The following is a 16,175-nucleotide window of genomic DNA, read 5'->3' as shown; positions in this document are numbered from 1 at the left end:
CCTTAGAAAGACTTCTCATATTCGGCGTAAAAACCTCGAATTCTACTAGGCGAACGATCGAGCATCGATGCCCTAACTCGCGCAAGCGAGTTGTTTACCTTCAGTGTCACGGTCTCCGCAAGTGACCTCACACCGTCATCTATAAAATGATCAATTGTAACAACTTTAATGCAAATATGAACAATAAACAAGGTATAGTTTAATAACCTCTCGACGTGGTCGCCTCGCCTCCTGACATACGCGCATCTGGAGTCACTTGAATATCTGAAAACATAAAGTATATTGTTTAATATACTATACATAAATATAAATATAAAAAATGTGCATTACCTCACCTCCTGCGGACTCCTCTGGAATGCCTTGAAGGTTAGGCTCAAATATCTGTTGGGTTTGGCTACTACTGCCAATTTCCTTACTCATATTATCAGCCACACCTAACAGCGTATATTCAACAAATTAAAATAACAAGAACTTTAATGCAAATATGAATAGACAAGGTTTAGTGTAATAACCTCTCGACGTGGTCGCCTCGCAACCTGACTTACGCGAATCCGGAGTAACTTGAATATCTAAAAATAAAAGGTTTGTTGTTTAATATACTATACAAAAATATCAAATCAAAAAAGTGCATTAACTCACCTTCTGAGGACTCCTCTATAATGACCGGAAGGTTAGGCTCAAATATATGTAGTGTTTGGCTAGTACTGCCAATTTCCCTGGCCAGAATATCATCCAACCCTAAAAGCGTACATTAAACAAATTAAAATAATTATGAGAATTGTACATTAAACATGTTCATGTTTGACATGTTCGACATGAACATGTCAAACATTTAGAGTAGGTTCTGAAATGTCAGCTGCTGGTTCTGGTATATCATGTGTCTGTACAACTGGTTCTACCATAGGAATGTCTGGTTCTGGATTTTGAGCATCTTTGACACTTGGTTCTGCATCATCTTCACTATCCAGTTCCAGATTAATTGTGTCTAATCTGTTACTTAGATTTGACAAGTTAGAAATTTCAGGAGCACTGCTATCTTCGTCGAAGACAATATGAATAGATTCTTCAACATTAAGAGTTCTATTATTGAAAATTCTATATGATTTTCTTACTGCTGAATATCCAAGAAAAAGACCAACATCTGATTTTGAATCAAATGCTAACAAATTATTTTTGCCATTATTATGCACAAAGCATCTGCAACCAAACACATGAAAATATGATATATTAGGCTTACTCCCTTTTCATATCTCATATGGAGTCTGATTATGCCTCTTGTTGATCATGGTTCTGTTTTGTGTGTAACACTCTGTGTTGATTGCTTCTGCCCAGAAACGCTGAGAGATGTCTGCATCTGCTGGCATTGTTTTAGCAGCTTCTTTGAGAGTTATGTTTCTCCTTTCAGCTACTCCATTTTATTGAGGCGTTCTGGCGGCTGAATATTCATGATGAATACCATGTTCATCCAAGTATAACTCAAGAATTTTGTTAGTAAATTTAGTGCCCCGATCACTTCTGATTTTGATGATAGAAACTGATTTTTCATTTTGAATCCTTTTCAGAAGCTTGATCAGGAGGCCACTGATTTGATCTTTTCCAGCAAGAAGATTACCCAAGTAAATCTAGAAAAATCATCAACAACAACAAGAGTATATTTCATTTCCCCTAAGATCATGATAGGGATTGGACCAAACAAGTCCATATGCAATAATTCCAAACATCTTGATGTTGATTTACTACCTTTATTCTTGAAGATAGATCTTACTTGTTTGCCAAGTTGACATACAGAACAAACATGATTCTTAACGAAAAACTAATATCAGGTAGACCATCAACTATATTATGTTTCTTGAGATTATTGATTGATTTGAAGTTAAGATGATTCAATCTTTTGTGCCATAGCCAATGTTTATCACTAAGGGAGACAACTAAATATGTAGGAACATTAACATGATCTTTGTTCTAAGATATTTTGTAAGTGTTGCTTCTCTTATTCCGGTTAAGACTATAGACTCATTGGCATCTTTAACTGCGCATGTGTGCTTCTGAAAAGCTACTGAGTAACCATTATGGCACAGTTGACTAATAATAATTAAATTGTAACAAAGATTTTCAACCAAGAGAACATCAATTATAGTGATATTATCATGGATAATCTTACCCTTACCCACGGTTTTATCTTTTGAGTTGTCCCAAAAATTTATCTTTGGTCCATTACAACTCATTATTTCTGAAAGTAGATTCTTTTGCCCAGTCATATGTCTAGAACATCCAATGTCCAAATACCATATAGAGCTGCTTATATTGGCTTTCTTCTCATGTTCCTGCATGCACAAATTTTAGTAACTGGTACCCAATCTATTTGGGTCCAAGCCTTATCAGTCCTTTAGGAACCCACATTTGTACAATTTTAGGTGATCTTATACTTCAGGTATCCCCAGAGGTGTGTGCAACAGAAGGTCTATTAATGTTATTTCTAACAAAATGAATTTTGGAATGTTGTTCTTCTCTTCTGTTTTTTATCGTCTGGTCTGTATCTCTTCTGAACTGGTCTACAATTATAGTACTAGTGGTTTCTAACCTTCACAGAGAGTTGACCTCCTGAGTTGAATCCTCTACTGGATCCAGCACTCTGATGGACTCTACTCTTAGGTTCAACGTAACCCAAACCATAATGTTTACTTCTGTTTGTCTGATCTACAAACCTTTCAATTTGAACAGTTGGTACTTCTGGTTCATGTACCATACTGGATTTAACAAAGTGATTGTATTTCCATTTGCTCATATCTAGATTTGGCTTTATACTTGTTTCAGAAGTGCTTTCATCATTACTGAATCCTGAGACCACTCCTGTCTCCAGATTGCTTTTAATTCTTGCATCTTTTCTAGTGAAACAGAACTTATTCCATGCATTCACCAGTACCGATAGCTTCTGATTTTCAGACATCATCGTAATCTGCATTTACTCTGTCATTCTTAGTTCTCAATTTACTTATCTCAACTTTTAGATCATTGCAGCTGTTTTCTTGCAAGTAAGAAAACTTACTGATTTGATCTTTCAAGTTTTGATTTTCAATTTTAACTTCCTCGAATCATTGATAAAGTCTTGAGTACTCTTCTACCATGTCATGCAATGCATTAACTAAATCATTTCGTATAAATTCATCAGAATCGAAATCAAATACCTCTCCAGATGTCGAGGCTGATTCAGTATTCGCCATGAGACACTTGATTTCTTTTTAGAATCTGCCCACTTTGATTTACTTTCTTCAGGAATCATTATTTTGTGGTCTCTTCTAGATTTCTTATCATTACGCTTGTACTCCTTCTTCTTTTGGTCGTCCTTATTAGGTTTTGGACAGTCACCAATAAATGTCAAATTTTTCCACAGTTGAAGCATGCCATATCACCCGGTGGTGATTCTTTTTTGAAGTTTCGGTTTGGATTTTGGTATGCTCGATGATTCTTCTTCATGAATCTGGAAATTTTCTTCACGAAGAGGACATTGCATCATTGCTGATTTATTCAGCAGTCTTGTCAGATGTGCTTTCAATAACAGCAGCAGGTGATATACTTGGAACAGCAATAACAGTAGCAATAGCAGCAAGAGCCTTGGTAGGTGGATTCAACAAGGGCTCTTTTCCACTTCTTACTTCCAACTCAAACTCATAAGCTTTCAAGTCCGCAAACAAGTTGTGTAGCTCTAACTTGTTCAGATCTTTTGAGAATCTCATAGCCATTGTCATTACGTCTCATTCCCTGGGTAAAGCTCTCATCACTTTGAGTGCCACTTCTCTATTGACATGTTCATTTCCCAAAGCTTCTAGTTAATTTACCAAGCTGTTGAATCGCTCATCAAACTCGCTTAGAGTTTTTCCAGCTTTCATCTTGAGATTTTCAAACTTTTGCATTGCCATGGACAGCTTGTTTTCCTTTGTATGTTCATTTCCTTCACAGATTTGGATGAGTTTTTCACAAATCTTTTTTGCTGTAGGACACATTTTAATCTTGCTGAAGGTATTATTATCAAGTGTTTTGTACATAATATCATTCGAAACATTGTCTAGATTTGTTTTCTTCTTATTCTCGCTTGTCCATTCACTTCTTTGCTTTTCAAGCATTTGTGGTGCACCTTCAGTAACAGCAATAGCTGTATTAGGCTTTAAAATTTTCAAATGACCATTTTTTATGACAAACCACATATCATCGTTTTGGGCTGCAAGATGTGCTTGCATCCTGATCTTTCAATAATCGAATTCCTCTTTTAAGAACATAGGGACTTTGCTGAAATGTGTCATTTGTTGTAGATTTTCAGAACAAGAATAACCTGCTCTGATACCACTTGTTGGAGATCGATAAAGAGTTTAGAGGGGGTGAATAAACTCGTTCCTTTCCTTGACGTTTTTGCAAATGTGCTAGAATCCTGTTAGAGATTATAGCTTATCTTGTTTGAATATATTTCCAGCATATCACAATAATTTGTGCGAAAACGATCTGATGATTTGAAGTGAAATCAATAAAACAGTAGGCGATAGACAGTAGTTGTTTCTGGAAGTTCGGAGAAGAAATCTTCTATGTCTCCCCTTCTTCTGTTTCCAGAAGGTATCATTAAAAGACTTTGGTTTTTACAGTACAACTCTTGTATACACCCACTTCAGTAGGACTTACCCTTCGCCTACTGAAACTCTTAGTTTCACAACACAAAATAATGAATACAACAAGGTTCTGGAAAAGATTCTTTTCCAGATTACAAACTCTTCTCAATAAGATATGATGAAGTGAATAGCTTGTGAAGAGATAACGAAACTGCATCACAAGATGATCTCAGAAGATCCGATATCTGCTATAAAGAGTGTGCTGCTTTTCTGTATATTTGAGCTTGAAGATAAAGAGAGTTCTTGATTGCTCAAAACAACGTTGGATAGAAAATGTGTTCCTTGTAATGATAATCGTCGGTGTCTATATTGGATTGATCCTTTTTATATATATAGAAACCTTGAATCCAACGTCTATAAACAAAACGGCTTCTTTGACTCTGAGTAAATCAGCTTTATCACCGAAAAAGGGTCCTGCAGAAAGCTTCAGAATAATCAGTCTTTGTTTTATACCAAAACTAGTAAGGCGTGTTAAACGACTTTGTACAACATTAAATGGTGTAATTAATACTAGTACTAGGTAAAGTAACAGTAACATTTAAGACTTGTAACGATCAAACGAAAGACGTTAAGTTCTGCTTCTGCTTATGCTAAGTTCTGCTTCTGCTTTTTCAAGTCGTTCAGTACTCGATAAGTACTGCTTCTGTTTTAGCGATACGAGTGCTTCAGTTATTTATGTTGTCTTCTGTTTTTACTATCACAACCTACTGGTTTAGACTCTCATCACCACAATTAAATTAAGTCTAACATATACATATATAAAAGAACCAATATTTGAAAATTGTTTGTTTTTTAAGTCCTTCGTTAAATAATTAATTTTAGTTAATTATTAATATTAAAGTATAAAAAAAATTATCTTATATGAAATCTAACCGTGAAGAAAATAAGTTCAAATTATCCAAATATAAACCCGAGTAGGGGTGAGCATTTATTCTCGGGTATCGGGTACCCGATCCGACCCGATCGGGTTGGGTATTTTTAATAAAAATCGGGTTTGTCGGGTACCCGACATTATCGGGTTCGGGTTCGGGTAATTTGACCGATACCCGATCGGATATCGGGTACCCGAATTTTTTTGTTTTTTTTGTTTTTACTTTTTTTATGGGTTTGTTAAATGTGAAAAATACATGAGTTTTTTTAATTTACTAGCCATAATATGATATAATGACTAGCCATAACTCGATATAATGACATGATTTTTTGTGAAATGTGAAAAATACATATATTTTTTCAAAAAAAATTTAAAAAATTAAAAAAAATGTTTTTTTTCGGGTACCCGAAAATACTCGAAAATTTCGGGTACCCGAAATTTGGGTAGCCGACATGATCGGGTTGGTGTCGGGTAGTAAAATTTACTACCTGATATGTCGGGTACCCGAAAACCCGACCCGCGCCCACCCCTAAACCCGAGTATTGAGTTCATAATGCAAAAGATAATTTAGTCATCGAGTTGCAAGAAGCGCCAAATTTAGGCAGACTTAATTTTCGTTTCAGAGAATTTGATAATTTAGCAAGTAATCCAAATGACACTAATGACCAAAATAAGTTTCCATTTTATTTATTGTGATATTTACATATTTTTTTTAATCAAATAATGTTAATATGCACATATATAATTGGCATCATCAAGAAGGTTCGTCATCTAACAATTTCCAAAAACAAGATGACATCGTTGTTTATTGGAGGGAAGTAGTTTTGTTCAACATTTCGTAAATTTATAAAAATAATTATATATACATCTCATTTTGAAAATATATATTTTTTCAACGTATTTAAGATCAAAATCCAATTTTTTTTTTTTTCAATTTAAAAATTAATATGTACCAATGTAGTATTTTCAAATATCATCTAATTTGACAATAAATGTCTAATTTTGCTTCTTCTTCTTCTTTTATTAATATTTAGGACTACAACTGAAATCTACATCGAAGACAGCGATGTTGGTCAATCCACCTGTCATGAGATTGAAAATATAAACTCATGATACAAATATAACATATATATATATATATAAATTATCTTTCCTAATTGAATTCTACATTGATTCATTTGTAACAACTTTGGTATACAATTATCTATATCAACCATGACTTTGAATTTCATCACATATGTTTGGTATAACTCTTCTTTGTGGTTTTGTTATTTCTCCTAATTGAAGAATACTTTGTATTTTTTGTTTTGAGTTTATGTTCCCAAAAAGTGTTGCTAAGTTTTCTTATTTGAATGTGAAATTTGTGTCATATTCTATGTATTTATATTCTGTGTCTTTTTGTATTATTTCTTAGAGTTATATATTTTTATTGACTTATTCTTCTATCCACTACCAGCTTTTACAGGTTGTAGAGAAATATACATCGGAAAACTTTGAATGAATTTTGTATATTTAAAATATGATAAAAGAATCAAAAAAATTTGGAAGAAGTAATGGTGATGTTATGTTTCATGAATCGTTGTTTTGAACGAAAACATCTATTATTAAAGATAAAATATATTGCATATTCATTTATGCTTTGAGATGACGTGAGATGATATAACCAGAATTAAATTTGTTTACTCTTATAATATTATATGTAGAACAAGTATTACTACATTAACGCGAGCATTAAGGAAATTTAAAATAAATCAACTCCATGGAACGAGACATGTTATAACTATTTCAAATCTGTTGCCAAAACTACCAATGTGTTTGATTGCACCAATTGTGTGGAGCTGAATATTGAGATCGTCCCAATATATTGCAACTATAATTAACTTTGCATGCTTAAAAACAATTAATTATTGTGTATACTTTCTCACAATTAATTTTTCGGATACCAGATAACAATGATGGTCCAAGATGAAATGAAATAGCTAGTGTGACATTGTTCGAAGAGTTCGCTGATATGTTTATTGGTTGCTCAATCAAAAAATAATTGACATGCATACTAAGATGAATTAAAACATTAATTTGAATAACATTATAATAATCTAATACATATTGCCAATAATTACAAAATTTATATTGCTAGAAAAAAATAAGGGAGATTTTCTTAAATAGACTTCACACAATTAATATAATCAATTTTAGTCTTCAGTTAAATTAATTTACCTAAAATAGTCTTTTTATCATATCAAATTACATAGATATCCACACTATCATTTAAACTCTATTCACCATCAATTTCTTTATCTCAAATTCTTTATTTGATTTTCACAATTTCTCGAATAATCTTATGAATTTCATGCATTTGGACAAAGAGTGGTGATAATTTGAGATAATTCTTTTGTCGAGTATCATTTTTATGAATTCTATTTTTTTGAAGGTTTGTTGTGCATACTCATAAACTTTTAGCATGGAATAAAGTAGATTTAATTGAGACCATCGGATTTTTTGTTTATATTTGTATAAACTCACATTGATGTAATTATTACGTTTCATAACCATGGTGATTGGTGATTTTGTTTATATTATTTTAGATGAGCAACAATCGTAATTAAAATATTATAACCTTGGTGGTTTCGTATGCACTAATTCAAACTAACAATTCATAATTTTATTAAAATATGTTTATTGATATAAGTAAGTAGTATTAAAAAAATTAATATATTATAAATTAAATAAAACATAACAAATGTTAAATCAACTCTTAAAGAGAAATAATAGATAATTAAATAAATGAATCACGAAAATGGAACATGTGTGTTAATAGAAAAATGGTATTTTAGGATTTTTTTAATTAAATAAGACATAATGTAAAATGTGTAATAAATAAGACCTTTTTTGAAATTATGACTTTGAAATAGAGTAGAATAATCAATTTTCCAAAAAGAAAAGTAATGTAGAGCATGTAACCATATTTGGTTAACCAAGCAAAGAAAATCACAATTTTCTATTCAAGTTAGACAAGTCTGTCTTGACCAAAAAATGGAATAATATCAATAATTGTGGATGGATTGGAGAAAACACAACAACTCAAGAAAAATGCTAACAAGAAAAGAAAGAATCGAAACATTAATGAAATACAAAATGAAGACAAGAAAAAAAAACGAACGCAAATAGCGGAAATGAAATAGCAAAACCATTACAACATGAAGATAAGAAACAACAAACACTAAGAAAATGACAAAACCACATAATTAAAAAAAAAAAAACCAAAGTACGTCATGTTCCAAATGAGAAACTATACAAATTCATGGTAATGAAAAAATTGCTAATATCAGTAAAATGATCAGAAAATTTAAATAAAACAATCAAAAATGACCAAAAAACTGAAAATTAAGTAAGAAAAGATTTGATAATGCTTTTTTTAGATTATGAATTTTCAATAGGACAATAAATCTTTTGATTTCACTCAATATAATTGTTTTATGTTCATTTAGATTATGAAGAGAATTTGTATTTTCACAAACAAATTTATCTCATTATTATAATAATAATAAAATTATACAATGAAATATTGTTTAAAAAATACCAAACTTTATCCCTATAAACACACAAGGTTAAACACACAAGGTTTGATTGCAATTTATTTTACAACTGTAATTTGTAAGTTATTATCTTAACATAAGATTTACTCATTGTGTTTCGAGGGGTAACTACTGTGCATTCCTATTTCATAAAAAATTAATTGTGTTAAGATTGGAAATTGGACCTAACTCAACCTCAAAAGCTAGCTCAAGGGGGGAGGATTGTCCAAGATCATATATACAACTCCAATGTATTTTATCCAACCGATGTGGGACAAATAACACACCCCCTCACGCCCAGGAATGAACATCTGGAGAGTGAAGTTTACAAATGACCCAATTATGGGCAGAACGGGTAACCCAACTATGGGCAATCCAACACATAACGATGGAACCTGAGCTCTGATACCATGTTAAGATTAGTAACTTGGACCTAACTCAACCCCAAAAGCTAGCTCAAGGGGAGAAGATTTTAGCATACTTGAAAAATAAGAGAAATGATTCCCTGAATGAGCCCGAGTTAGTGAATTAGGTGATCGTTTGATCCAATTATCAAAAATTAGATTCCTCGTACCAAATTTTTCGAGCGATCTTGTAGCAAAAAGTATATCTAACGGTCACCTGATTGGTAGGTTATTACGTTAGTGGAGATTTGCCCAATAAACATCAAAGTTCTACGGTTGTGAGTTTCGTAGTCATAAAAAAAGATTCCTGTGGTTTACATGATACGCTAATTTGAAATTACTACTTTAACCCGAAAGTCATCAAATGAGTAAAAAAGCAAGCCGGTGCAACTTACAAAAATATATCAACGGAGGGATAGAATATTTCAGTGAAAAATATCGATGGATCCTCCGCGAGACCACCACCGTTGCACTCCAGATCCTTCCGTCTGCGTCAATTGCGGCGGCCACACCGTGTTCCCCGTCCCGCCGCCACCGTCGGATACCCCTTCTTACATCCCCATTCGATTCCCCGCCGTCAACCTCCCCAATTCTCCCACCAACACTAGAGAGCTCATCATGCGCACCCCTGTCCCGCAGTCTCAGCAGGTAGAACCCATCACTCTGCCTCACCAATTCACCGAGCCTTCGAAGAGAATCCGATCCCAAGACGACATCGATGCGTTCCACTCCTCCCCAGCTCTCCTCAACTTCATCGGCTTCGTCGTCTCCATTTCCGAGTCCGTTAGATCTCGCAAGCTCTCCGATCCCTGTCACGTTTCTCCCACCGTCGAAGCCATCGTTTCCATTCTGCAGACGTTGATTGCTTACGTGGATGAAATCCCTCCTGCCCCGCAGTCTGCTCGGTACGGAAACATTTCGTTTCGGGCGTGGCACGAGCGGCTTTGCAATGATGCAGATTCATTTATGCTAAAATTCCTGCCGCCCCATCTTCATGCTGCCTCTGTAGAACTTGTGCCTTACTTCACGGATAGCTTTGGCAACTCTACACGCATCGATTATGGTATGCTGATTAAGTTCTTTAACAGTAGCATAATTGATGATGCTATTTTTTTTATCATATTGTAGAACGTTTTACAGCTCCTAAAGTATTGATTCAGTGCCAATTCTTATTCTAATAGTGCTCTAGTTTAGTGGACAATACATTGAATTGGAAATTTTAATGGGGTCATACACACTTAAATGTATTGGAAGGCGAAAAGAGAAAATATGAGACTTTAGTTCAAATGATTGTGATGTATCATCTCTATGTTAAAGGGGAGTAACTTGTTGACTTAGTATTCATTAGAAACTTTCAGATTCTTATGACATATGTGAAGGCAATGCATTAATCTTCTGTTCTCTTTTGCAATCATGATGTAGGCACTGGTCATGAGACAAACTTCGCAGCGTGGTTATATTGCTTAGCAAGACTTGGTGTAGTGAAAGATGAGGATTATCAAGCATTGGTGTCACGAGTGTTTGTCAAATACTTGGAGTTGATGAGGAAATTGCAACTTGGCTATTGCTTAGAACCTGCAGGTTCCCACGGTGTGTGGGGGCTTGATGACTATCATTTCTTGCCATTTGTGTTTGGTTCATCACAACTGATTGACCACAAGTACATGAAGCCAAAGTCAATTCATAATGAAGATATATTGGAGAACTTCTCAACAGAGTATTTGTATATCGGATGCATTGTATTTGTGAAAAAGATGAAAAAAGGATTGTTTGCTGAGCATTCACCTATGCTGGATGACATTAGTGGAGTTCCTAATTGGAAGAAGGTTCACAGTGGGCTGCTCAAGATGTATAAAGTAGAAGTTTTGGGCAAGGTTCCTATCATGCAACATTTTCTATTTGGCTCTATTATCAAATGGTATGCCACTTTTCTTACCTTCTCTCGAAGACAAAAATTTGCTCTCCATATTTGTTTTTTTTTTTCTTTTGCATTTGCTTTTATTCTCGTCTTCTCTGTTGTGATCAAATGCCATATCCTTAAATTCCAAGCCACAGCAATAGAATTTATGCATTTATCTGTTCGCTTCCATTATATTTTAGAAATCGGAATATTTCCACATGGACGTTACATCACAAAATAAGTTAAGGCTGACTGAAAAACTAGATTATATTGATGTGGGATGGTCCGCTGTTCTATGTATCGCCTCTCGAAATCAAGCCTTGCTATGCCAATGTCGTAGGTTCTTATTGCGCTTTTTTTCTTTGATAATGCATTTCATCCAATTATGTCATGTCATTGACAACACTTTCAACATGAAATAGCATATTCAGAAATGAGTCATGCCAAAATCTTTTTATGGGGTCGAATGTTCCCTTTCTCTAGCTCTAATTCTACCAGTGATAACTTCAGACCTTCTGACTGATGCAGATTTGGAAAATTTTTTCGAGGCTTCAATATAAATATAGTAGGGATTCTGAATTTAGTAGTGGGGAAATGGGAACATTGATGGTGTTACTTATTTCAAGGAGTGAATTTACAAGCTCAATCAAGCTTTTTTGAAAATCTCAAGGGTATTAATAAGGATCTTGAGATTCCATGTGAAGGAAATGCAGATTATTTGATCTGAAAGGATGTGTGCTACACCAAATGGATTTGGTGTTGCATCGCGATCGACCTTGGAGCTCCTACATATGACAGAAAGTAATTATGTCCACCTGCTGTTGTAGGAGTGTCCCTTTCTTGATGATTTACATGACATCACCTGTTACTTGTATTTTTATACAACACCTCATACGACCAGAAGGCTGTGTATTGAAAGTCTGCATGTGATAATGTTGTTCCCTTTTTGAAAACTTATTATAGGTTTCAATTTACTACTCTCTACAGAAGTTTGGATGCTACAATATTTTGATTCAGATATGGGGTTTATTATATTCTTCATAGGGTACTCTAGTGTATATTTTCATTTTTTTGGTGAACTGTATAACATGTTGCCATCTTGGATTTCTCACTTTCATTTACTATTGGGCTTGAAGTCTCTTTCATGGATCAGTTATATAGTAATGTGATTTTTGCGGAGTTTTCTAATCCCTGAGAAAATTCTGTGTCCAACCTTGTATCCTTGATATTGAATATTTAACCCATGGCAGACACAGCTTTCTTTACTAGATAATGGATGCTACTTTTTTCGTTGGAGCGTTGATATCTGTTCTATTTTCTGCAGGGTCTGATGGAGTGATAGGGTGGTTGTTTCTGAAATAAGTTATGCAGAAATGTTGTTGGAAGGTATTATCCGGGATAAATTATACAATTTATCTAGTAAATAAATTCTGGGAACCAGCTTCTTTTTGCATCTGCTATTACCATCCACTCTTTTAATTTAGCGGAAATGCTGATCCTGTAGTTTATGTAATTTTGTATCTGTGATTTTAGATGAATTTCAGATCTAAGATTTGTCAGAAAACATTGCTGCTTAGAAAATTTAAGATAAATATAATCCTCATTGGTGTGCTACACAAGACAAGTGCAGTTACTGCACAAAATAAAGCCATATCTTGACAAGGGGACCTTCCCAGTCCCAGTCCTTACTTCGTCTGCAGCAATAAAATCCAACTTGTACCGCAATAAACTCCCAAAAGATTAGAGCTCCAAAATTGACCAGTTTTTCCACTTTGTTAGAGCTAATCATATAGTAGAGTAGGCGAGTTAATCAAGGCTCCTCCTATGAGTAAAATCAAGTAGATAAGGAGGAATCCATCAGAAATTAGATTACATTGCATAGATTTTAATATGCATCGGTAGCAAGCAATAAGAATTAACAAGTGAAAATTTTTTGCTTCCTCATTACTACTCCAAAACGAAATGAAGATCTACAATATATCAAATAATTATGTATTATGTCCTTCCATAATATCATTTCCAATTGTTGGCAACAATGTCAGCAAGATCAACCACCCTCTGAGAGTAACCCCATTCGTTATCATACCAAGCAATGACCTTAACCATATCATCTCCCATAACCATTGTCAATGATGAATCCACGGTGGATGACACGTCACTGCAACGGAAGTCCATGGAAACTAGTGGTTCATCGCAAACTGATAAGATCCCATTGAGCTCTTTATCCGCTGCCTCCCTAAACGCTGCATTCACTTCCTCTGCAAATGTCTTCTTCTGGACCTGGACGACAAGGTCCACCACTGAGACGTTAGGGGTGGGGACACGAAGGGCAATGCCATTGAGCTTCCCTTTGAGTTGGGGAAGAACAAGGGCAACGGCCTTTGCGGCACCAGTAGATGTAGGCACTATGTTCAGTGCTGCGGCTCTTGCACGCCTCAGATCACGGTGGCTTGCATCGAGAAGCCTCTGGTCTCCAGTGTAGGAGTGAGTTGTGGTCATTGTTCCCTTTATGATACCTACGTGTGACATAATTTACTATTAGCTCAGTCTGATTGAATGTGATAATCGGGCAAGATTCTCTAATTGTCGTAAACTTCTAAATTTATCGACATATAAGAGCTGCTTACCGAACTTTTGGTCGAGAACTTTAACAAAAGGTGCGAGGCAGTTAGTTGTGCATGAAGCATTGCTGATGATGCTCTCGTCAGGGTTGTAATCATCGGCATTGACACCGACAACATAAGTAGGAATGTCTCCCTTTCCAGGTGCTGTAATAAGAACCTTCTTTGCTCCTGCTTGAATGTGTTTCCCCGCACCATCTCTATCAACAAACACTCCAGTTCCCTCAATTACCAAATCAATCCCCATTGCCCTGTCACACAGCCCACATGATATATGAGATAAAAACAAGACAAATTTGTTATACTTTATATATCTTTGTTTACCCCCAAGGGAGATTGACCGGATTACGATCGGACACGACTTTAATGATCTTGCCATCGACGGAGATTGCATCGGTACCGACCGCCTTGACATCTGCGTCGAATGTACCAAGCGTAGAGTCATATTTCAGAAGGTGAGAGGCCTGTTTAACACCTCCACTGTCGTTAATGACGATCACGTCCAGTGGGGAGTCCTTTCTTCCATGCCAACACCTCAAGAAATTCCTTCCTATCCTTCCAAATCCATTGATTGCCACCTTCAGTTTGGCCTCCACAACTGCTTTCTTGTTCTTGTTTCTGCCAATCTAAACATTCATTCATGAAAACATATGATGCTATTGGTGAGCATGTTTAGATCACCATGCAGATGAGAATCTGAGAGAAGCTTGAACTTACTACTGATGTCTGGAAGGAGATGACAGACACGAAGTCGTCATTGAGTCTCTGATTAACCGGAAGGCCCGATGATGAGCTCCGGAGTCCAGAAAACTCTGAGAACCCTTTGCTGCAGCCCACCTGCAGTATGCATATATTCTTGCATCATATACATATACATCTATCTTCTACTCACTCATACACACACACATATAGGCACACACATATATTGAAACGTGATGAATTTCAAACTTGTTCGTGTACATAAATATGAAGATATATAGAGTGTGAAGAAGCTAGAAGTTGACCTGCAGAGATGAAATAACTGCTGAGGCCATTTCTCTTGAGCTGGTGTTGCTGCTGCTGTTTCTGTTTTTGTTAATGGTTTTTGGTGTGGCAAAATGAGTCGAGATATGGGTTTTTTTTTTTGTGTGGAGCAAGGGGATCGTACGAATGTCTTGGAGAAAAAGAGTGGATTAGATGAGATTTTTTGCGATGGATTTAGCCTCACACTCATCGAATGGCCGTGCTTTTTTGTAATAATAATTACAAATAATAATAATAATAATAAATATATGAATGACACCACAATAATTAAAGTATTATTTTCCCATCGTTTTTTTTCCAAATATGATTGCTGGAAAACATGTCATAGAAGTGCATTGAAAACTCCGAGACAAAAACTTTTGTGAGATGATTTCATGAGTCGTATTTTGTGATACGTATCTCTTATTTAGATCATCCATGAAAAAATATTATTTTTTATGTTAAGAGTATTACTTTTTATTGTAAACATCGGTAGAGTTGACCCGTCTCACAGATAAAGATTCGTGAAATCGTCTTACAAGAGACATGCTCAAACTTCGATGTTCGACCTTATTCTCCTATTTTTGTGTAATTTGTTTTAAAATCATATTTTCGTTTTTTTATTGTGCTGAATTAATAGTGTTTTTTAACTAATCACATTTTTTCAGAAAATATGACAATGGTAATTATTTTGTGCATCTACGACAACTACTATATTTATACTCATATATAATATTTAACTATTTATATAAAATTAATTTTTTGCCTCCTAATTTATTTTTCTGGCTTCGTCCTCCCTAATATTTTTAGGTTTTTTTTTTTTTAAAAAAAAAAACTTCTTAGTTGGGATCTATTCAAATCTTAATCAAATTGAAATTTTAGTATCAAAATATTTTGTTTTAAGTTCGCTTTTCATTGGAACTTGAAATCGTCAATTTAAAATAGGAAAAAATTATTATGAGATCGGTTTATAAATCAATTTTGTGATCTGGTTTTCGACTCGATGCAATCAGTGAAAAATATTATTTTTTAATATAGTTATAGATCAAATCAACCAGTCTCACAGTTTATATATGTGTATATATATATATATATCAAAAAATTGTGGACTCGAACAAAACAGAAAAGAATGGACGCTTCATTACAA

At 34.6% G+C, this 16,175-nt stretch overlaps 2 protein-coding genes across 2 annotated transcripts; one reads left to right on the top strand and one right to left on the bottom strand.

Moving 5' to 3' along the window:
* Positions 1–9,884: 9,884 nt before the first annotated feature.
* Positions 9,885–13,024, top strand: LOC142532186 (uncharacterized). The gene is made up of 3 exons (XM_075638464.1): positions 9,885–10,568; positions 10,928–11,423; positions 12,730–13,024. Exons 1-3 carry the CDS (start codon positions 9,947–9,949, stop codon positions 12,734–12,736), a joined length of 1,125 nt encoding a protein of 374 aa, XP_075494579.1. The 5' UTR covers positions 9,885–9,946; the 3' UTR covers positions 12,737–13,024.
* A 206-nt stretch (positions 13,025–13,230) lies between these two features.
* LOC142532185 (glyceraldehyde-3-phosphate dehydrogenase A, chloroplastic-like) lies at positions 13,231–15,170 on the bottom strand. Its single transcript, XM_075638463.1, has 5 exons — positions 15,031–15,170; positions 14,744–14,863; positions 14,351–14,652; positions 14,033–14,277; positions 13,231–13,921 (listed from the first exon to the last, which is right to left on the bottom strand). The coding sequence occupies exons 1-5, from the start codon at positions 15,058–15,060 to the stop codon at positions 13,419–13,421; spliced, it is 1,200 nt and encodes a 399-aa protein (XP_075494578.1). The 5' UTR covers positions 15,061–15,170; the 3' UTR covers positions 13,231–13,418.
* Between the last annotated feature and the right edge of the window lie 1,005 nt (positions 15,171–16,175).

Source organism: Primulina tabacum, chromosome 18 (assembly GCF_025594145.1).
Source record: "Primulina tabacum isolate GXHZ01 chromosome 18, ASM2559414v2, whole genome shotgun sequence".
NCBI classification, from domain to species: Eukaryota; Viridiplantae; Streptophyta; class Magnoliopsida; order Lamiales; family Gesneriaceae; genus Primulina; species Primulina tabacum.
Note: the sequence above shows the minus strand (reverse complement) of the source record. Positions and strands in the feature narration are given on the sequence as shown.

Bases quoted from the DNA above. Each gene is read 5' to 3' on its own strand.
- LOC142532186 (XM_075638464.1), top strand. From the start codon at position 9,947: ATGGATCCTCCGCGAGACCACCACCGTTGCACTCCAGATCCTTCCGTC. The intron at 10,569-10,927 runs GTATGCTGATTA...ATCATGATGTAG, and splicing joins CTCTACACGCATCGATTATG to GCACTGGTCATGAGACAAAC.
- LOC142532185 (XM_075638463.1), bottom strand. From the start codon at position 15,060: ATGGCCTCAGCAGTTATTTCATCTCTGCAG. The intron at 14,864-15,030 runs GTCAACTTCTAG...TGCATACTGCAG, and splicing joins CAGTTATTTCATCTCTGCAG to GTGGGCTGCAGCAAAGGGTT. The intron at 13,922-14,032 runs GTAAGCAGCTCT...TGTCACACGTAG, and splicing joins AGTTCTCGACCAAAAGTTCG to GTATCATAAAGGGAACAATG.